The sequence below is a fragment of the Penicillium oxalicum genome, chromosome VII, assembly GCF_001723175.1.
Source record: "Penicillium oxalicum strain HP7-1 chromosome VII, whole genome shotgun sequence".
NCBI lineage: Eukaryota > Fungi > Ascomycota > Eurotiomycetes > Eurotiales > Aspergillaceae > Penicillium > Penicillium oxalicum.
In genome coordinates, this window is record NC_064656.1 from 1,521,023 (window position 1) to 1,542,470 (window position 21,448).

Sequence of the window (21,448 nt, forward strand, 5' to 3'; positions counted from 1 at the left end):
GCAAGTTGCTCGTGCACCCCCAAAGTACCCTCTTAGACCAGAGACGAATTCGGACTTCTCACTCTTCTCGAACCTGGCAGCTGGAGCTTTTACCATCGCATCTACTACTTCTCGTCGAAGGATGACCGAAGGACCTCGGAGGAACCACTTAAAGCACGCCCTTGTCTCCTACACATTGAAGGCTAGACTCATCGACGTATGCGAGTACATTTCCCGAGTATAGCAGCATCACCGAAAAGGTCCGAAAGCTTCCCAAATGATATGGTGGCAACCGGGTACTCACAAACCGGCCGATCGATCGAATCAGCATGTTCAAATGTCCACAGGGTTGACCTCCGACGGTCCGACTGCGCTCGGCGATTGGCACGCGCAGAAGTGCCGAGGTTCTCCGGCGGACTAGCGCATATTTGATTGAGCTTCCCCCGCAACAAAGCGATTAAGATCAAACTCGCGAGTGGCTGCTGTCGAACCAACTATTTCAACGATCTGTGTGGTTTATGTTTTTCTTTTTTAGCCGGGTCACGTTGAAAGCAAACATTTCACAAATATGATGAATCGGTCTCTATTCCGTGCGGCCGCCCGAACGCCCCAGGCGAGTCGTACAGTCGCCAGTCGTCGATGCGCGTCCTCCGCAGTGTTCAACTGGGAGGATCCTCTCGCCTCGGCGGAGCTCTTTACGGAAGAGGAATTGGCCATCCAAGACACCGCTCGACAGTATTGTCAAGACAGACTACTGCCACGAGTTTTAGGTATGTAAATAGAGACTGCGCAGATCGCTTGTCTTTTTTGTCTCTCTCTTTTTTTTTTTTTCTTTTATATTTCTTGGGAAGAACACGAACATTGATTCCGACTTGGACTTTCACAGAGGCCTACCGAAATGAAGACTACGACCGTAAGATTCTGGAGGAGATGGGTGAAATTGGTCTGCTCGGTGCTTCGATTGAAGGATATGGGTGCGCCGGCGTCAGCACGGTGGCTTCTGGTCTGATCACCAAGGAGGTCGAGCGAGTGGACTCTGGATACCGTTCAGGCATGTCGGTGCAAAGCTCATTAGCCATGACGGGTATCTACGAGTTTGGTACAGAGGAACAGAAGCAACGGTTCTTGCCTGAGCTGGCTAAGGGAAAATTGTCTGGATGTTTCGGTCTCACGGAACCAAATCATGGCTCCGACCCCGGCTCCATGGAGACAGTGGCACGCGAGCACCCGACACAGAAGGGGACATACCTGTTGACTGGCAGCAAGACCTGGATCACCAACTCGCCCATCGCCGACCTGGCGTTGGTCTGGGCCAAGTTGGAAACGACGGGGAAGATCAAGGGATTCATTGTTGAGCGATCACGCTGCCCCCCCGGTACTTTCGAGACCCCTGCTATTAAGAACAAGAGTGCTCTCCGCGCGTCGATCACAGGCATGATTCAGATGGACGATTGCCCGGTTCCAGCAGAGAACATGTTCCCCGACGTCGAGGGGCTGACGGGCCCCTTCACCTGTCTCAATAGCGCTCGCTTGGGAATCGCGTTTGGCACCATGGGTGCTTTGGAGGACTGTCTCGCTCGAGCCCGGGAGTACAGCCTGGAGCGGAAGCAGTTCAAGGGAAACCCACTGGCCAAGTATCAGCTTGTGCAGAAAAAATTGGCGGATGCAGCCACCGATGCTGCGTATGGTACTTTGGCTGCAGTGCAGGTGGCTCGCCTGAAAGACGCCGGCAAAGCCACGCCTGAAATGATCTCTATGGTGAAGCGCCAGAACTGCGACCGAGCATTGGCCAATTCTCGAATGTATGTTTCACCTCTCCTCCGGCCCCTTTCCTGCTCACCGTTTGCATGAAGAGTCTTACGTCTCACACTAACACATTGAAAATCTTATAGTCTTCAAGAAATCTTTGGAGGCAATGCGGCTAGTGATGAGTACCACATTGGACGTCACGTCGCCAACTTATTCGTCGTCCAGACCTACGAGGGACAGAGCGATATCCACGGTAAGTGCACACTCTGAACATGCGCAGCTAGGACTGGTTGGGTCAAGAAGACTAATCTTTTCTTGTCTTTTTATGATAGCTCTCATTCTCGGCCGCGCCATTACTGGCAAGCAAGCCTTTGTCTGAGAAATAAGCTGGCATGCTTGGTCTATTGACTTTATCCTGTAGAGCGTTTCCTTTTATTTTTTTTTCCCTTCAGGAACCCGAGTCCTAAAACCAGGCACATTTGTACATAGCATCTAACCAATTCAGCATACGCATCGGAGAAATCGGAGCGCGGATTCCTTCCTCATTGGGCCTCGAGGATGGGAGCCAAGCACCAGCCACTTTGCACGTGACATCATCGAGGGGTCGCTCTCGCGCACCTTGAGACATCGACTCCTGCACCTCTCACAGTAGCAATGCATAAATTTCGCATGAGAAATTAGATTGAAGAGACCCAAGAATAGATCGGGAGCAGAAATGAGCCATCCTGTAGTCAGACCACTTCATCATTACCATACAGGATGCTCACCACTAGTCGCAATACACCAAATACAAATAAAAACCTGATCCACCCCTCCCAAGCAGCGCAGATGCGCCGCAGGCGGGATGTGTCATGGGTGGCGTGTATTGGAAATACCCAACCATCACTGACCCGCCCAACTTCCCCCTCTTTCTTCTTCTTTCTCTTCTTCTTTTCCACACAAAGACGTAACCGTACGTGGGAACGCCCGACTCTTCGATTGAATCCCCCTCTCCCGAGCGCTGACCCAGTTTTCTCCTCTCAGAATCTCCTTCCTCACTCATCCACATCACCACATCTCACCGTCGCCATGGCCCTCAAGCGCATTAACAAGGAACTCACTGATCTCGGCCGGTAAGGCTCTGCTCCTCATCCCACCATCCCGTTACCCCTCTACGAGGGGTCAACCATCACACGAGCAAGACTTGGAGAAACTGACATTCCTCTCCACATTTGCAGGGATCCCCCGTCCTCCTGCTCTGCTGGACCCGTTGGAGATGATCTGGTATGGCTTCCATTCAGCTCTTCTTTCTCTTCGCAAATGTTCCAGACGAACCTCCGATGCCGAAAGAGTCCTTCTTTGGCCATGGGGTTGAATCAAACCTTCGGTACCCGAGCGCCGCCGGGCCGTCTGTGAAATGTTACACCGATCAAAAACAAAAGACCTTGAATTACTAACAGAAGACTTTATTCGCCAACAGTTCCACTGGCAAGCCACTATCATGGGTCCTGTACGTTGAAACGATTTCCCGTTTTCAGGGCTATCCTGGGGAAATGGCTTCGTATTGCTGGGGGTGCTGGTATCATCAAAGACGTTGATTCGCATTCGCCTTTATTGAAGCCACGCCCTCAAAAAGTCCGCCCGTTGTGACTGCGACCGTGCTAACATTTTCAAATCACAGTCCGACTCGCCGTACTCTGGGGGTGTCTTCTTCCTTACCATTCACTTCCCCACCGACTACCCTTTCAAGCCTCCTAAGGTCAACTTCACCACCCGAATCTACCATCCCAATATCAACTCCAATGGCAGTATCTGTCTCGATATTTTGAGGGACCAATGGAGCCCCGCCCTCACAATCTCGAAGGGTAAGTCCTCCCTCCAAAACGAATTGGAGATGTTCTGATCCTCGCCCCCGTGTTGGCACTGCCGATCGGAAGAACAATGCTGACTCTGTTCTCCAGTCTTATTGTCGATCTGCTCCATGCTCACAGACCCCAATCCTGATGATCCGCTGGTGCCCGAGATTGCGCACGTCTACAAGACAGACCGTCCACGATACGAGGCGACGGCGCGTGAGTGGACTCGCAAGTACGCTATCTAATCGACAAACGTTCTGCAAATCTGCTCGCCTTCGGTTCTCACACGATCGTGACTGTCTCTAAATCCAGTCGCTTCTCCGTCATATTCATTATTTCCTTCTCGCTAGATTCAGACCCTCGAAGCTTGGCGTACTGTGGTTGTAGAAATTCTTGATGGTTTCCTGGTTCCCATGGGTTCTTCGATGCTGCATTGGCCTCCAGACTACCATCTTGGTTCTGCTTTAGTTTTGATGAGCTCCCTTTTGGCTTGGGCTTGTCTCTCTTCTTCTTGCACGCGTCTGTCGCCCCTGTGTGTTAGTGACCCAGGGCATGACCTTTTCCCACGATCGTTATGACCCCAAAAATTTGCATACGGCATTTCATCACTTTCTGAGCTCCAATGCTCCGTGGCTCTACTGCCACAATGAGTATGAACTCACCAGTTTGCCTCGTCTTTGCCCTCCAAGGGAGAAAACCTCAAAAGAAAAAGCGACGGAAGGGGAGCCCAAGTCTCTCACCATGACGCTTTGATATTATTGGGATAATAAGGTTGCGTGAGGATTTTTTTTTCTGTTCTCTCTACAGCCTCGGTCGACCAGTCGCTTTGTTTTATACGCGCTTGTCAACGGGGCTTATGTCTCGCGCTACATTCGCTCGTTGTGATGAAGCCGGAATGCTGAGAGGCTGATTGCTTAATGGACTGGGTCTGGATTCGAGAATCTCGTTTTTGAAATGACTTGGGGACATTGCGTTTGGGATTGGATAGCCGTCAAGGTCACACGAGGGCCGGCTGGTGGAGCAGAACCTTCACGAATTTTTCCTCTTTCTTTGTCGTCGATAGTATCTACTCGCACAAATCAGGCAGGCCGGTCTCTGTGTCAACAAAACTCCCTCTCAATTCATCAACCTCGAGCATGGATCTACGTAGCTGTAGAGCCTGCTGGTTATCATAGCATGTATCATGGACTCTGGCCCAAAGATGGTCAGGTCACGTCCGATCTGATTGATGGGACTCTCTGGGTTCGTTTTGCACCCCATGCATGACTTGAAAGTCCACCATATTGATCTTGTAGATTGCCTTCACCACGGCGCGAGACATGTCGATTGCCTACATTTGCCACGATGAAGAAAGATCTCCATGCCGGGACGAACAGCAGCAATTCTAAAGACTGTCTTGAGGGTGCTCATGTCTGTGCTCGGAATTGCCTTCGTAACAGTACACAAGGCGAGATCCAATGGATTAGAGTATGCTCACCACCCAGTTTATGTAAAAATTTTTTTTGACGTTTTATCCCAGACCCCAGGGCTCTCGAAGTAAATGATATGGAACACTGAGAACATATCAACTTGAAGAAGTCATTGGATTTCCCTCTGCGCATCGTCTTGCATGATTCATGTCTACTCTAGATTGATCGCTCTTTTCGTCTCTGTGATAAGTTGTGGATAGCTCTTTGTGGATGATTGCCTGTCTCTTTTGTTGAGTTGAGACTATTAAATGTACTACTATGTGGTACCCTTGGGGCAATTATGATATGGGAGGAAAGAATTGAATAATAAGGCTTTTGTTTTGTCTCTTTTTTTTCTAAAAAAAAGAACTGTGGTCTGGAATACTAGACTACAGACTATTAGAGTTTTGGGGTCCTTGTTTGTATTGATGGTAGATTTGAGAGAAGATTTGACAGTGAATTGGATAAAAAATACTGTAACTTACGAATCATGATATAACTATGAATCCTCATCGAATAGAACAGGGAACATTGGCAACTTTTTGTAAAAAAAAAATGTCTTGAAAGGAAGCACGTTTTGGTAAATATCATACTTGTGGAATATTCATTTGCTATTTAATATGATTGTACCTACGTATTTCCACCCTCTAAAACGTAATGTAGCAACACGTCATTGCTTCACTGGATTTTGACATTTTGGTCAGCCGGCATGGTCAAGTCAAAGACATGAGTCTGTTTGCTTCAGTTGTTAGTCCCAATATGGTGGTGCCGTCTCTGATGGCTTGGTAGAGGATGTTGCTGGCTTCGAATGGAATAATTTTGGAATATCAATCAATATTGCTGCTAGCTCTATCGATAGTATGCCATCTCTGCGCCTCTCGAGTTCCGATATCTAAAAAAAGGAAAATAAAATAAAAGAAATGGCAAACTATGCTGTGACTCAAAGAGCCCAGCATAGGCCTCTAGCAAGCTAGGATCATCTTCAACTTTCGCACACGAGTCACAACCCACTTCGAGCACGCATAATGGTGGCCCTATGTCTAGTTAGACTGCAATCGCTGATCTATATTGGGAAGAGATAGACCGACTGCATGAGATGGATGCACTTCTCCATGCACTTGCAACTATTAATCCAGCGCCACAGACAATTGGTCACTTCAATGGCGCTTGACGGGTAAACCGGCCAATATTGCAGCAAGTGCTCAGCTGACCAGGGGCTTGAATCCTATCATCGACGCGATCTCTTTATGCAAGATCATTACTCTTGCTGAATCAATAATGTCTGGCGACTATTGCGAACCAAAGCCTCCAGGCCAGTCTTACAAACTTCATCACAAAGGTTCATCTGCGACTGTCTCCAGAGACGCCTTTGTCCTCTTTGCACTTCACCCAGGGCTTGACCCTTGCAAATCTGGAGGCCGTCGAGGACAGAAGCAAGTCCTCGGAGGCACGCGGTTGTTTCGAGTTTAGCTCGGCTGTCTCAGAAACGATCGTCACTAGGTATCGAGACTTGACCTGCTGACCAAGAAATGCCACGAGCTTAGTAGGTACCTACCTGGCAGTTAGCAGTACCACGCGATTAAATTGGTTTTGGTTATTGGCGGAACTTAAATTGTGCGAAGGTATCCTACCCCGTGTAGAATTCATAGATGCGAATGGTGCTAGTCCAGTCATCGGTGCAGCGAGGCCAACGTCTCCAAGACAGGCTTGACGAGTTCGAGTGCGATACAAAAGTTTTTCTCAAGACGCTCAGGCCCGCCTCGACTTCTCCAGTTGTGCCTTGGGACTTTGTGTCTGGCCGGTCTGATCCTCGTATTTGCAAAAACACGAGTGCAGTTGAGGGGGCACGTGGCACGTATCCGAGTAAACGGAAATAATTAAAGTGGACGCCCCCCTGCCGCCCACTCTTCATCTTGGCTTTCCTCGCACTATCATCCACCACTTGCCATGCCACGATCAATCTAAATCCCAAAATGGAAGAAAGGATCCGATTCAGAGTTGCCACTTCCATGCACCTTCGCAGTCTATGCCGGGTGTGTATCCACTTGAGGAACCCAATCCCGTGTTGGGGACCGCAACGGTCAGAACTCGGGACGAGTGATCAACGCTTGAACGGACGCAGCCCGGGAGGGCTCTACGAGAAAATGCAGCTAGCGTCTATCATGAAGTCTGCTCACGCGTCGATGGATTGGCTATCAACACATTTGACAGACAGCGGAAAGCCCGCCTTTTCCCCGTAAGAAGAAAGACTTGGATTGCCCACAGCGCCCCTCCTCCATGGGGCCTGTCATACCTGTTAATCAACTCTATTCATCCCTTAAAGTTCGGTCCATCCACAATCTCGAGGGGGATCCCGTATGCCAAATGTGGACCTCTCGTGGATAGACCGAAACGATCACCAGGGATGGCAAGAGAGCCAGGGCCAAAGTCCACGTTCCAAATTAAACTTCTTGACGATCACTCGGGTCGTGGTGCTGGAAACGGCCTAGAGAGTGGAATCTTGCCCGCGTGTGGACTACGGACTGTGGATCCTCAACTACAGAGATGGGCCTCTTCTTGCTACAGGTTCGCAAGTTGCAACTCGCAACACCCGGCGAGCTCCGGCGACTATCAATGGCTTGGCGACTCTCTGTTTCGCGTCCGCCAGTCGCGGTATGGATACTTCAACGGGGTCTCAACGCTTTTCTTTTCCCCTACTGCCGAGATGCGCATGTGGAGAACGGCATGGCGAAGTGTAAGTCTTTGTAATGGATTCTCGGAGATATCTGTGTAATCCGCGCGTTCAAGCATCCGACTTCAGGGGTCATGAACTGAAGATTTCCAGCGAGCAGGATGATGATATAAATGGAAAGAATAAACTTCCAACCGACTAGGATTTCTCAAGGCACTCTTTCTCGCAGCCATTCCTCATTGTGCAAAGATGATCCTTCCTCATCTTTTTGGCCTCTTGGCCGCCACAGCTGGCGTCGCGAACGCTCTGAATATCACCGGATATGAGTATGTTGTCGTCGGCTCGGGCGCCGGAGGTGGTCCTCTGGCAGCCCGTCTTGCTTTGGCTGGCCACAAGACTCTCTTGCTCGAGGCCGGTGACGACCAAGGTGAAAACTACAACTACACCATCCCTGCCTACTCGGCCAGATCTTCTGAAGACGAGAAGCTTGCGTGGAACTTCTTCGCTCGCCACTACGCCGATGATGAGCGTCAGGCACGCGACTTCAAGGCCACTTATGAGACTCCCAGTGGTGAACTGTACACCGGTCTGAGTCCCCCTGAGGGCTCAAAGCTGTTGGGCACTCTCTACCCTCGCACAGGTATGACTCGATGACAGAGGAATCATAGATTGTAGAAAACTACGGAATGCTCATCATGGCTCCTAGGCACCCTCGGAGGATGCACGGCTCATAACGCGTTGATTGCGGTGTACCCCCACGAATCCGATTTCGAGTACATTTCAACCTTGACAGGAGACAGCTCCTGGTCTCCGGAAAATATGCGCAGCTACTTTACCAAATTGGAGAAAAATCACCACCTGCTCCCAGGCCAAAAGGGCCATGGTTATGATGGATGGCTGCAGACCGAGAATGCTCCCTTGAGCATTGTCTTGGAGGACCCTCAGCTCCTCAGCATGCTGACCGGTGGCGCTTTTGCTTTGGGCAACCTGACTCAGAATGTTTTCAACATCGGCACCCTGCTGGCCGGTGATGCGAATGCTGACACTACTTATCGTGATCACCACCCCGGCTACTATCAGATTCCCATTTCGACTCGCGATGCTCACCGCAACGGTGCTCGAGAGTTCATTATCGCCGTCCGCGATGCGAAAAATGTCGATGGGTCCAAAAAATATCCACTGGATGTGCGCATGAACACTCACGTCACCAAGGTCACCTTTGACGAATCCGTGACTCCCCCTCGTGCCACCGGTGTCGAGTTCCTTGAGGGCGAGCACCTTTACAAGGCGAGCCCGATGTCGAAGCGTGCTGGCAGTGGTACCCCCGGCTCCGCTTCTGCTTCTCGTGAGGTGATCGTGTCTGGCGGTGTGTACAACTCACCCCAGCTTCTTAAGCTGAGTGGTATAGGACCCGCCGACGAGCTCCAGAAGTTCGGTATCAAGGTGATCAGCGATCTCCCTGGCGTCGGCACCAACCTGCAGGACCACTATGAGATTTCCGTTCAAGGTCGGATCGAGAAGGACTTTTCCTGCCTGAACAAGTGCACTTTCAGTATCCGCGGGGAGGCCGACCCGTGTATCGACCGTTGGCAAACTCCCGTTCTGGGTGATCGTGGTATCTACTCTTCGCCTGGTCTCGCTGCCACCATGTTCTACAAGAGCTCCGTGACCGCCGATGACAGCTTCGATATCTTCTGCTTCGGTGGTCCGGTCAACTTCCGTGGCTACTTCCCCAATTACAGCATCAATGCCACCGATGAGCACAACTGGTTCACATGGGCTATTCTCAAGGCTCACCCGCGCAATACTGCTGGTACCGTCACCCTGCAATCGGCCGATCCTCTTGACATGCCCCAGATCACTTTCAACTACTTTGACACCGGTGTGGGTGACTATGACGCCGACCTGACCGCTCTCTACGAGGCCGTCGAACTCGCTCGGGACGCCTTCAGGCGCCAGCTTGTTCCCATCACCGAGGTTCTCCCCGGCTCCCAGGTTCAGTCCGAGGAGGATATCAAAGATTACGTCAAGAATGCCGCTTGGGGTCACCACGCTTCCTGCACATGCCCCATCGGTGCCGATGGCGACCCGATGGCTGTCTTGGACTCCAAGTTCCGTGTCCGTGGTGTCTCTGGTCTCCGTGTCGTGGATGCCTCTGTTTATCCTAGGATTCCGGGTACCTTTACTGCCGTGTCCACCTACATGGTTGCCGAGAAGGCTGCCGATGAGATCTTGAAGGAGCTGAAGGCTTATGCCTGAACGGTGGCAGTGTGATTAATATTTTAATTCCCTTTGGGTTTTCTTTTCTTTTATCTACGTATCGATAATCTGGACATGGTGTTTCGAGCTGTGGATGGACCGGTGAATGTGTGTATATATGGGTTTGACGTCCTCGCATATCTTAATGATTGAAATGATTCAATCCGAATCATTCCCCTCCTCTCATCTTGATGCCCGTTCGAATTCACCATGTAAGGAAATGCTCCCCCTCGCACTACAGGATCCCGAGGAAGTCATTCTGCTCTGCGATCACTTCCTTGACAGACCTAAACCAACCGAACTCAGATAACCTCCCCGACGCACATCCATTTCTACATTCTTCATTCTACCTATTTCTGGAGCAATCATCGAAAAAAAAGACCACACTCCAAACCTACCCTACCAGCAGAAATCACAGACATTCAAAGCCCCTGTCATTTACACATGAACCGTTTCAAAACATACAAAGTAAATAAGGGTGAGATGATTAGATACAAAAAAAAAGACAAAAAACAAAGACCCCTGCCTCTCCCTCCTCCTCCCCCTCCGCAACTAGCAATTCCATTCCTCAAGCCAGAAACGCCTGCATCTTCGCCTGATCCAAAATTTCCCCCTCGATCAACCGCGCAGTCTCGCGAATCTCGCCGTTCACACGCTGATATCGCACCAGCGCCGGGATATTATTGATATTCCATTGCGTCCGGTAGACGTTCTTGGGATCTTTCCACCTATTGGGTCCCCGTGGACAGTAAGTGTCCGAGTCAGTGAATTAGTTTCTTAGATAAGGAATTTTGGACTTGTTTTTGCTTTTGCTCTTGTTTTCTCCTTTTCGCAAGCATGCTTTAGGGGGGGTTAGGGGGAAACCATGGATATGTGCATGACTCGGCTCCTATTACCTCTGAAAGAATAGAAGAGGTAGGATCTCAATTCACGCATAATGTATTCCCGTAAGAGATACATGGTTGCATATCCATATCCATAGCCATGGTCATATACCACGCCCCCGGGGGGGGGGGGGGGGGATGATTCCTAGACACCATACTTTCTCAAGAACTATTCCCTCCAGCCCTCCTTCTCTTTCCCCAATAGAATAGAAAAAGAAGCAAGGAGAGAATAAAAAGAAAGAAAGAAATAGAGAGAGAGAGAGAAAGACTTACACCAACTTTTCCCCCACAGAAACCACAGCAACGGCCGGAGCGTCAGAGTGCGCAAATGCAGCATCGAGATGCGGCAGCGCATCACGCACATCCGGACACCAGGGCTGATGAGTAACGGGGTCATTGCCGGAAATAAAAGCGATGATGAATTTGGCGTCATGAGCCTCGGACACGTCGAGGTGTGCAGCTGAGGCTGGGAGGGTGAAGTCTTTGATGAGTGGCATTTTGGGGGGTGGGTTTCTTTCTTTTTTTGCACGTTATTTCTTATCTTTTACTTTTTTTAAAACAAAAGAAAAGAAAAAGAAAAAGCGTGAGGTGTAAAGTCAAGGGGCTTTGGATTTGAGAATGTGGCTGGTGATGGGTGGTGGTGGTGCTGATGGTGGGTGGTACCAGGTGGTGGTGACTTGGGCGCGTGGGATTTGCGCAGTCAGGTTTCGATAGAAGAAAAGAAGACAGAAAAAAAGGCAATTAGGTACGATACGGTAGGTATGGAGGGAGAAAAAAAATACGGAAGGTGTTTGTTGGGGACAACTTGTGTGTTTTGACGAGAGAGAGAGTAGTGTAAAGTGTTGGTGTAGTAGTGATGGGCTGGCTGTGGTCGTTCTTTTCTTTTCTTTCTTCCTTTTTTTCCCCCTCCTTCTTCTGGAGATCACGAGAGAGGCCAATTTCCACAGGCTACGAAGTGATTTGGACACGGCCACGTTTGACTGCAGTGTGGGTCACGGTGGGTTTCTAGTGGCCATGCGGGTCACAGCTCGACGGGGAGAGAAAAGGAGTGACATGGACCAGTACATTTTAGTGGTACAATTCACTCATATAGTGTCTTTTGCCTTGAGCTTGACAGATCAAGGGCTTTTTTTTTGTGATTGAAGGGCTATTGATAGAATTATGAAACTTTATTGTTTGTGAGTCGCTGCTGGAAGCTGAAAAGCTACCTACATTGCGCCACAACCCTCCGAGACCAAGACCAGATTCCATCTAAGATTGAGTACTCATCATACATTAAGAAAAAACAAAAAAACAAAAAGACTCCCACAATCAAAAATTCAGTTCCAAACAAAGGTCGTATCTTCAACAAGCGTAATGATGAAAAAAAAAGCGAAAAGCACTGTGAATCCCATGTTCCCATAAACCATTCCCAACAAAAAGAAAAAAAAAATAAAGAAAAGACATTACCATGACTCCAATCGCGCGCTCAAGGGCAGATCTCGACTTGAGCGTCCGACATAAACCTCCTTGGCGGACCTGATGATGCGCCAATTCTGCGCCGCAACGTCCCAATTACTCAAGTCCCGACGTGTCAACGTCGCTCGGAACACCTTACTCTGGCCGGGCAGGAGGTGGATTCGGTCAAATCCTCGAAGCTGTCGAGGAGGATTGTCGCCACCGAGGTTGACGTACAGTTGGACAACCTCGTCACCGGCTAGATTGCCGGTGTTGGTGATTTTGGCGGTGATTTCGTAGAGCTCCTGATAGAGCATACTGTTACCGCCGGAGGCGATGGGGTCACCCGCTGGGTTGAGAGGCTGTGGGGAGCTGTCGAGGGCATGAGGGGGAATGAATGCGGTGCTGCCGTAGTGAGGGTCTTTTGAGGCGGCGCGGAGGGACTCTGTGCTGTTGAGGTAGGGATAGATAAAGGCCGGGATGTATTTGAAAGTAGCAGGGAATTGATACTCGGTGAGGTTTGGGCTGGGGAGGGGTCCGATGATAGGTGCTTGCGTGGTCATGCCTGTCGTGGGTCGATAGGGACGAACGTGTTTGGTGACGATGCGGAGGTCAGAGTATGAGAAATTGGTATATGAGAGACCGTGGCCGAACTCGTAGATGGGATCAATGCCAGCTTGGTCAAAATGCCGGTAGTCAAGGAAGATGCCTTCGGAGAAGGATTGCTGGGGTGCCTGTTCGCCGTTGTTGGGCACATACATCACGTCTGTGCCATAGTCTTCACGGCTCTTGGCCCATGTGAATGGCGTGCGACCGGCTGGGTTGACATCGCCCCAGAGGATATCGACAAGAGCATTCCCTGATTCTTCGCCAGGTAGGCCGGCCCAGACAATGGCTGTGATGTTGGGGTGCTCATAGTAATCGGTCAACAGCACAGGGCCGACAGTGTGAAGGACGACAATGGTGTTGCTGCACAGAGCACTGACATTGCGGATCACCGCGTCGGCATTTTGCCAAAGAGTGAGGTTATTCCGATCCCCCCAGTTGCCGTCGACGGTGATGAAAGCTTCGCCAGAATCCGAGTTGCCAAAGACGATGCAAGTAGCATCAGGCTGCGAGACCAGTGCGGAGATGGCACTTTCATCGTAGTTGTCCAAAATACTCTCATATCGGCCACCATACTCCAAGACCTTGGCTTGAATCGCAGAGTCTGGAGTAACAAGGAACGGGAACTGGGTCGAGCCAGATCCCCATCCCATCGCCAGGGTTCCCTCATCGCAGCCACGATCAGGACACCCATTCGGACCCTTGGGATTTGGACCCGCATCTTCGCCAACAACGGCGACGAAGGAAGGTCGTTTCAGCGGAAGAGCACCATTGGTGTTTTTGAGAAGCACAGTTCCCTTTGCGGCCGTCTCACGAATCTGTTGGGCGTGGTTTGCACGCACGTCGACATGCCAGTTCACTTTCTCGTAACCCTCCTTGCTGTAAAAGTATTTGTAACCATAGGTATCGTAGGTCCATGAGTTGAAATTCACGTCAGGCTGATCTTCAATTGTCAGACCGACTTTGAAATAAGCGGCCATGATCCGCATCGCCATATCGTCAATCCTCCACTCGGGCACGGTGCCGTTCAGAACCGCAATAGTGAGATTGGATCCCCAAAAGCTGAGTCCGGTGTCGAATTCAGTATCTCCTGGCATTGTCATATCGAGCCCGGCCAGCGCCGACGATACTCCAGAGTGTTGTGCTTGCCAGTCACTCATCACGAACCCTTGGAAGCCCAACTCGCTCTTGAGGAGTTTGTTTAGAGTGTGACTGTTTTGGCATCCGTACGAGTTGTTGATCTGGTTGTAGGAGCACATAAAAGATGCCACTCCAGCACGTACGGCATCAGCAAAAGGCCACAAGTACATTTCATGCATAGTACGATCGTCAATGTTCGACGAGATCGATTCAGCAATGTTGTATCCATGCCCGGCAGACTCGCCTGCTTGTCGGAAGTGCTCTTGTTCGTTTCCAACATAATGTTTCGCGCAGGCCAAGACTCCGGTATCTTGCATGCCCTTGATGGTCTCGGCCATCGCAATGCCGTTCAGGACGGGATCGGGCGAGAATCCTTCCCAGTTTCGGCCTCCTTCAGGGGCGCGGCCCAAAGGGCCAGCGACGGGGCCCAGTTGCACCGTGATGCCCTTGCCCTTGTGCTCTTGAGCCATGGCAACACCACGCTCATAAAGAACCGTCTTGTCAAATGTGGCAGCAGCCATCTGACTGGACGTGAAAGCAGATGCATAGTCGGCAAATCTCACACCTTGAGGAGAGTCTTGCAAGCAAAGCCCCTTGAAGCCAAGGCGAGGGACCGATCCGGTATTTCCTACACATGGTCCGTTTTCCCAACTTTGAACATGTTCAGCCCACTGTCGCACAGATCATAGAGGAAAAGGGCAGTCACTCACCCAACACCCGTCGTCAGATTGACCTTCTCGAGTAACGTCAGTTGAGAGACAAATGCAAGCGCCTTCTGATACGCATCCTCCCAGCCTTCAGCACGAGGATTCATCCATGGCGAGGGATAAAACGGCGGCGAATACGGCTCTTCAATCTGAAAGCCGTGAAAGCTATTCAGAAGCTCGGGCTTTGAGAGAACAAAATGGTCAGTGCCCGTTACTCTCGAATCGTTATATCTCGCGTTCTCCCTGAAAGAAAACCGTTCATACCTTGTGCTCTTGTATGGGCTTCGCTGCCGCAATCCCAAAACTCCCGTATGACACAAAGGCCAGAACCGTCGTTGAACTCCTCATGATGTAGATGAATGAGCCCCAGTCAAACGAGCTTGCCAAAACTCAGAAAACAGACAGTCTGACAAGTCTGAATTGCGCGCATTTTGTATCTCTAGGCACTGAGGGGAGGGGGATTTCGGCTATGTAGGCATAACAACGCCCTTTACATTCTTATAACCCCCCGTAGCATTTTCGTGTCGACTGGCACACTGCCGATTGGCGTGGCTGCTCATCCCCAAGTGAGCCTTTTAACGCCCACTGCTGGTCCTGGGCTCCTTAAGGGTAAAAAGCTGACCTTTCTTTTCTCATCACAGAAGGAAGTGACCACATCTTCTCCAGGGAGGCGAAAGTCTTGTTCTTATCCCCATCGTCCCTGAATTTTGCGACTCTTGAGATTCAGACGGCTGTGATAGCTCTCGCCATCAGAGATGACGCTCGCAAACAGCCAGCTCAGATGGTGAGCATTCAACGACATCGTGGCAATAAACCTGTGGAGATCTAACGTGGAAATCTCAGCTCAACTTTCCCGCTTGAAGCTTAGGCCGGCAGAATCACAAAGTATGCATTGTACAGTGTCAGCTATCCCTTGTGGAGACCCATGTGCCCCCTGGCGTCTGCCGAGGGTAGGCCGGACCCCTCGAAGAATGCACAGAACGATGCCCCTCGAGAATATGGCAGCTCCTTTCTAGGGACCTTTAATGGATGTCAGCTTGGTTTAGATCTGTGATCAAGTGTCCGCGAACATTGCTGTGAAAACAAAAAAAAAACCTTTAAGCTGGCGAAGACGTTGACAAGGCCTCAAACGGAAACCTTCCCACGCCAAAACTTTGCCCGAGCGCAAGTAAGGGCGCGATCGGGTTGGAACACGTGAGCTCATGCTCAAGCTTCATGATCCATGAACACCATTGAGTCCAATCTGGAATTACCGAGCGCGGTGCTTAAGATCCTTGGAAAGTGGTCAACTATCAGCTCAGGAGAAAGTAAGTGAGCGTGCAACAGGTAAATTCCCCGGCTTCCTGCTTCAATCGTCACCATATGAAGGTGGATAGCATGGAAAGACAAGGAAATGACGTGGTGATTGAGGATCCCCGTAGAGTCATTTTCCTTCGTGGGCGGGAATTTGTGAGAGAAACGGATGATAGACGATTATCTGCCGGAGGAAAGGGAAAGTGAAAGATGGAAGCGATGATTGATCGAGACCAAGGCGAATTGAATTGTAACAATCTATGTATATGCGAATTCCGTTATCCATGCAAAGCGTAAATTCGGGAGACCGTCCCGTTCCAATCTGTCGTGTAAGGCATTTCTGAGTCCAGTATTGAGCAAAAGTGGCAGGGGAGAGATGTGATGATATATGAAGAGAAGAACGAGGAAAATGTATAAAAGGATGAAAAGTCGATCAAGTTCCGCCCCGACCAACGCAGTCAACACCGATAGTGCAAGGTGTCAATGGAGAGCGAGGGTGGCAACGGTGGGAGAAGAAGCAGCTCTGATGAGCCTGCAACGTCAGAATAAAATTCTGTTGGATCAGACCATGACTTCGGTACCACGTCGACTCTCAACCTTTGAGCCACCCGCCTTCATCGTACGGTGCGACGCTCTGGAAACTTGGCTGACACTGTCTGCTGGTCTCACAGGCTCATCCATCCTGGATTTGGACGAATGTCCTGACACGTGAGAATGGGCGTGCTTTGACTGCTTCGAATGCTTCGAGTGTTTGGTGTGGTGAGAGTGACTTGATCGGCCTGACCGACTGCCGCCGACCTGACTGATGGAATCGTCCGGAGTGACGTTGGAATCAACATCCACGTCAATCACACTCTCGGGCAAAAGCACATGGCGTGCGGAAATGTGCGATCGCGGCGCTTGACTGGCGGCGGGACTGTAAAAGGAGTTGACCGAGGAGCCAGCTGGGAGTGGAACGTTGCGAGCGGACACGGCTGACTTTCCGGCTTGGCTGGGTGCGGCGCTGTAGAAGGTACCCGAGGAACTAGCGGGCAAGGGGACATTACGCGCAGAGCGAGATGAGGATACCGTGCTGCTGGCACCGGCGGCGGGTTCTGCACCGCCGTCGGCTTTGGACGGCGCATGGGACTTTACGGTGTGCACACTGTGGGAGGAGGACGCACGATAGACGGTCCGCGTGTGCTCCGAGTAGCCGTCATCGGTACTATGGCGGCGATGGGAGGCGGATGTCTTGATGGTCGAGGCAGATGAATGCACACTGCCTGCGCGGGGCTTGTCCGCTGCGTAACTGCTGATGAAGGTACTGGGGTTGCATGGATAGCGTTGTTGGGAGGCGTGGCTGCGTGGAGGGTACTCAATCGCACGGAGAGGCGCATCCTCCGGGATCGAGTAGACACTGCCCCCGTCTGAGGCACGGCGACCTCTGTCATCTTGATAGTATTCAGTGGCCTCATAGACAGTGCTGGCCCAGGGATTCTTGGACATGACGCTTCGGGACGCCGTCGATCGAGCAGCGGACGCGGACGTGTAGACGCTGCGCGCAGGAGGAGCTTCAATGGCCCGGGGCGCGTCTTCTCCTTGCGATCTTGCCTCTGAAACCTGTGAGGGAGGGGCCATCAATTGCAGCAGGTTGGGAGCGTACTGGTGCAGATTGGGAGGCACTGATGCCTCTTTCGTTTCAGAGTCCTTGGACTCATTTTCGCCTCGAACCATCGCATACGCAACGGCTGCACCAGCTGCAGCTCCGATCAGTGTGCCGATGATCGTTTTGGCGACTTTGCTACCATCATCGACCTTTTGAGCGGGGGCTGCTGCCGGGGGTGGTGGTGGTGCGCCGTAAGCCAGAGCCGACCCGGTCGATTTCACAGATACGACAGACGGAGCCGACACGCTTCTTTCGATCACAGTCGGTGGTTTCGATATTGCACGCGATTTGATGGTCGGTGCCTTGGACGCGACGGATCCCGCCTTGGACACGACAGAACCTGCCTTGGACGCGGCGGAGCCATTCTCGAGCAGACCGATCGTTGGACCGCCGGCCATCGAAGCCGCGACTGAGGCGGCGGCGGCTTCGGGTCGGTAGACTGCCTCGATGCTATTTCCGTCAAAGTCGATGACCGCAGCACTATAATATCCAGTCTGAGAGTCGCGGGTTCGCGGCTCGCCATGATATTGTCCACCAGCTTGAATCGCCGAGTGGAAGAATGCGGTCACAGCGTCCTTGGACGGTGCAGGAAATGCTACATGGGCGGCACTGGGAAGAACACTGTCAAATCATATAGAATCCCGATCAGCAAGCTGCGTCTTCTCGCATGATACAATGTTTGGATCTGGATGTGGGGGGGGGGGGAAGGAAGGCGTCGCCCCACACACAAGGGGAGACGGAGCAAGAGAAGCTGTCGCCTGTCGCCATGGAAGTCACAAGTTTTCCCAAGTAGACGTCAACGAGAAGACACATACCCAGGCTTTTTCTCGGTGATCCAAAAGTCCGCCGGTTCACCCTGCTTCTGTCCAAATCCGATGAAGTCGTCATGACGACCAATGAATTGGTATCCGAGGGGCTGAAGGCAAGAGAGGAAGAACGAAGTAGAGGTGGGAAGGTGCGAGACGGTCAAGGTCAGATGGGAGACGGGCATCGCGAGAAGGCTGGGACAAGATGGACAAGTCAAGCCAACGTACTAAGTAAATAGCACGACAAGAGAAAGAGGCTGGATTTGAGGGTTTCAACCAGGGTTGAAAGTCAAAGATAGTAGTATTGTTGCAGGATGAAGACAGATCTGTACCGAAGAATAGAATTTAAGAATCCCTGCACCTCGACGCAGGGCATCATTATATACGGTGAGCGCAGATGGGGGAAGGAAACGGCCAACGGCCATCGTCCAGCCTCGCACTAAGCCCACGAGAAGCGCAATTCACCATGACACACCACCTGACGCCAACGTCCGTCTTGAGACCAGGCCTGTTGGGTGGTGAAGAGCCAGTCACGATTGCGCTCGTACTGCAAGGAAAAGGGGATTGGACTCCGAATGGAGTCTCCAGTTCTAGGTCAAAGAACTCCGATTAGTTCATAGAAGAACGTTTAGCTTGCCCATCGTGTTGTCCATCAAGAATCCACCCTTGGCCCTCTTCTGCCCGAAAGCCCCGCCAGTACATGCATAGGCCGCATTGCACAGTAGGATGCTCATCAGCCGTAGCCACTTGGTATAGCTACCGCTACAGGTACACTGGTACAGTAGTGGCCCAGTCCCGGTTAGTAGGAGGAGGACAGTCACCACCCGAACCAGCAATCGCCAACACGCGCTGGCCACCGCAGTCATCCGTGGGAGAAAGAGAGCGAGATAGAGACAGATAGAGAGTGGAAACTCCCCCCACCCAGTCCAGGCCGACTGGGCTCCAACAGCAGTGGGACGGTGGGACCGCCTCGAATCTGGCCCTGCAATCGCTCTTTTCGCGCTGTAGACCGAGTCTGACCGACTATGCACAACTCACGAGCAATTGAGGGAAGATGAGAGAAGAAAGTGGGCAGTGGATCATTCTGGATGTGGATTGGATCCTTGGCCCTTCGGAAAAAAAGCCCAAACTCTTCAATGTCGGCTTCTCATCCGCCAGGGGAGGAGGAGGTATTGACAACCCCCCAAAAAAGGGCGTGCGATCGCCCCTACTCAGCAGTAGGCCAGTCCGTTCATCCGTCCAGATGGTGAGTTGGTGAAGCGCGAGACCACCAGGCCGACTACCCGATCGAGCGAAGTGCACCGGAGCAGCGAATGATGAAACGAGCGCCTCGCGACCGGACTGGCTGTCAACACTTCACACGGCGTGAGGCGAGCAGCGGCCGCCATGCTCGGGCCTTTGTTCGATGATTCTAGTTCCCAATCAAGATGATTCCATCGCGCGATCGAGGGCCGTCTAGACAGACGGACTCCATCGGGAGTCACTGTCGTGTCGTGTAGATCCATATTACGCCGTACTATCCTCGGTCTGGTGTTTCCTGCAAGATGCCCTTCTGGGAGAGAATGGAGCATCGCTTCACGGACCACGGTCAACCCACTCACGTGGTTGTGGTGTTGCAGGCCCAGTGCTGCGACCAGCCTAACCCGAGGCTGGTCAGACAGCGAACATGTACTTGGTACGCGATGGGTACATCTATCTAACAGACGAGGTTGATTATTGGGTCCTGTTTGTCCATGAGCCTTGATACTATTTTCATTTCTTTCTGGAAAGGAGCCGAGCGAAAAGTTGAGTTCTTTTTGGCGCCATCTACTGGGACATCAAGCTTGGTCAGGACGATCATGAACTTGTCGTTCACGATTCCGAAGAGCAGCGGGGCTCGCTCGGGTCGCAAAGTGGCCAGGCCGGCGCGGGGATAAGTAGTACGAGTAGGGTCTGTAATATACTGATAGTTATTTGTATACTGTAATTAGATAGCCACATGACAATGGATATAGTTCAAAGTATGTATACTTCCTGCTTGATCCTCACACAGTATTGGTCAATAAAGACTTGACAGGCTCCAAGACGATGTACACCTGCACAGTGCACATATCGCGTAGTACATACATACTCTTCTCCACAGTTCATAGTACGCACGGCGGTGCTTACACAAGCAGATCGACCTCAAGCCTACAGTATGTCGGATAAACACTTGACGAATGAGGTGGATGTGTCCCAAGGGGGCAAAGCAGACTCCATGGGAGCAACGCAGAGAGGACCAGAACAATAAAAATTCAGTGATAAGGACCACCTGGCTGGTGGGTTTGGTCGGTTTGGTCGGAGACTTGGTGGACACCACCGATGGAGAAGTGCACTGGAGCGTTGGCCACTGACAGCAGCATTTGGGCGATCCAGGAGAGAAGGAAAATGTCGGTGCGGATTCGGGTCGGAGAGACAAGGAAGTTGGTTGACCGCTACTGTACTGGCTGGTATTGACTACATTTGTTACTTGGTAAATCTTTACTTATTACAGAGACTTAATGGTAGGTTATTTACTGAACTCTGGATTCTAGACCCAGGAATCAGGGATACCGCTGCAAGACTTACAAATTCCAGGTCAAGTTGGACAAAAAGAGAGAGAGAGAGAGAACGCAAGAAGCGGACAGTGTTGATGCAGGCTGTACACTCGTACAGTTGTGGTACTGTATCGCGTACGAGTGTTCATCTCGATTGACGGCCAGGTCACGTTCCTTGCTTACTGCCCGTAGTGGGGGGTCCAGGCGGTGTGGATTGAAGAGTCGGAGCGCTCCTGATGATCGATCGCAAAAGATCATCTCACAAAGCAACTGGTCCTGGTAGCTCTTGTGCATAATATCACCCTCGAGAACTCGTGACTGGAGAACTGGAATCGTATAGCCAGGTTGGGATAGTACAGTAGTCAAGCTGCATTGTGCAGATTAGCTTGCTACCAGCTACCAGCTATAGTGCAGCACGACCTGATTACTGGCAT

The 21,448-nt window shown here is 51.3% G+C and overlaps 7 protein-coding genes across 7 annotated transcripts; 3 read left to right on the top strand and 4 right to left on the bottom strand.

Annotated features, from left to right (window-relative positions):
* Positions 1 to 547: 547 nt before the first annotated feature.
* On the top strand, positions 548 to 2,107 carry POX_g09065 (Glutaryl-CoA dehydrogenase; the record flags this gene model as incomplete). The annotated part of the gene is made up of 4 exons (XM_050117830.1): positions 548 to 749; positions 866 to 1,781; positions 1,872 to 1,981; positions 2,061 to 2,107. The coding sequence occupies 4 exons, from the start codon at positions 548 to 550 to the stop codon at positions 2,105 to 2,107; spliced, it is 1,275 nt and encodes a 424-aa protein (XP_049965974.1).
* A 689-nt stretch (positions 2,108 to 2,796) lies between these two features.
* On the top strand, positions 2,797 to 3,808 carry POX_g09066 (Ubiquitin-conjugating enzyme; the record flags this gene model as incomplete). The annotated part of the gene is made up of 5 exons (XM_050117831.1): positions 2,797 to 2,840; positions 2,946 to 3,115; positions 3,168 to 3,217; positions 3,389 to 3,572; positions 3,669 to 3,808. 5 exons carry the CDS (start codon positions 2,797 to 2,799, stop codon positions 3,806 to 3,808), a joined length of 588 nt encoding a protein of 195 aa, XP_049965975.1.
* A 4,123-nt stretch (positions 3,809 to 7,931) lies between these two features.
* Positions 7,932 to 9,941, top strand: POX_g09067 (uncharacterized protein; the record flags this gene model as incomplete). The annotated part of the gene is made up of 2 exons (XM_050117832.1): positions 7,932 to 8,322; positions 8,389 to 9,941. The coding sequence occupies 2 exons, from the start codon at positions 7,932 to 7,934 to the stop codon at positions 9,939 to 9,941; spliced, it is 1,944 nt and encodes a 647-aa protein (XP_049965976.1).
* Positions 9,942 to 10,509: 568 nt separating this feature from the next.
* Positions 10,510 to 11,322, bottom strand: POX_g09068 (uncharacterized protein; the record flags this gene model as incomplete). Its single annotated transcript, XM_050117833.1, has 2 exons — positions 10,510 to 10,669; positions 11,099 to 11,322. The coding sequence occupies 2 exons, from the start codon at positions 11,320 to 11,322 to the stop codon at positions 10,510 to 10,512; spliced, it is 384 nt and encodes a 127-aa protein (XP_049965977.1).
* Positions 11,323 to 12,270: 948 nt separating this feature from the next.
* Positions 12,271 to 15,063, bottom strand: POX_g09069 (putative beta-glucosidase A; the record flags this gene model as incomplete). Its single annotated transcript, XM_050117834.1, has 3 exons — positions 12,271 to 14,659; positions 14,719 to 14,897; positions 14,980 to 15,063. The coding sequence occupies 3 exons, from the start codon at positions 15,061 to 15,063 to the stop codon at positions 12,271 to 12,273; spliced, it is 2,652 nt and encodes an 883-aa protein (XP_049965978.1).
* Positions 15,064 to 16,569: 1,506 nt separating this feature from the next.
* On the bottom strand, positions 16,570 to 18,644 carry POX_g09070 (uncharacterized protein; the record flags this gene model as incomplete). Its single annotated transcript, XM_050117835.1, has 2 exons — positions 16,570 to 18,274; positions 18,469 to 18,644. The coding sequence occupies 2 exons, from the start codon at positions 18,642 to 18,644 to the stop codon at positions 16,570 to 16,572; spliced, it is 1,881 nt and encodes a 626-aa protein (XP_049965979.1).
* A 2,411-nt stretch (positions 18,645 to 21,055) lies between these two features.
* Positions 21,056 to 21,448, bottom strand: POX_g09071 (uncharacterized protein; the record flags this gene model as incomplete). Its single annotated transcript, XM_050117836.1, has 3 exons — positions 21,056 to 21,116; positions 21,154 to 21,340; positions 21,415 to 21,448. 3 exons carry the CDS (start codon positions 21,446 to 21,448, stop codon positions 21,056 to 21,058), a joined length of 282 nt encoding a protein of 93 aa, XP_049965980.1.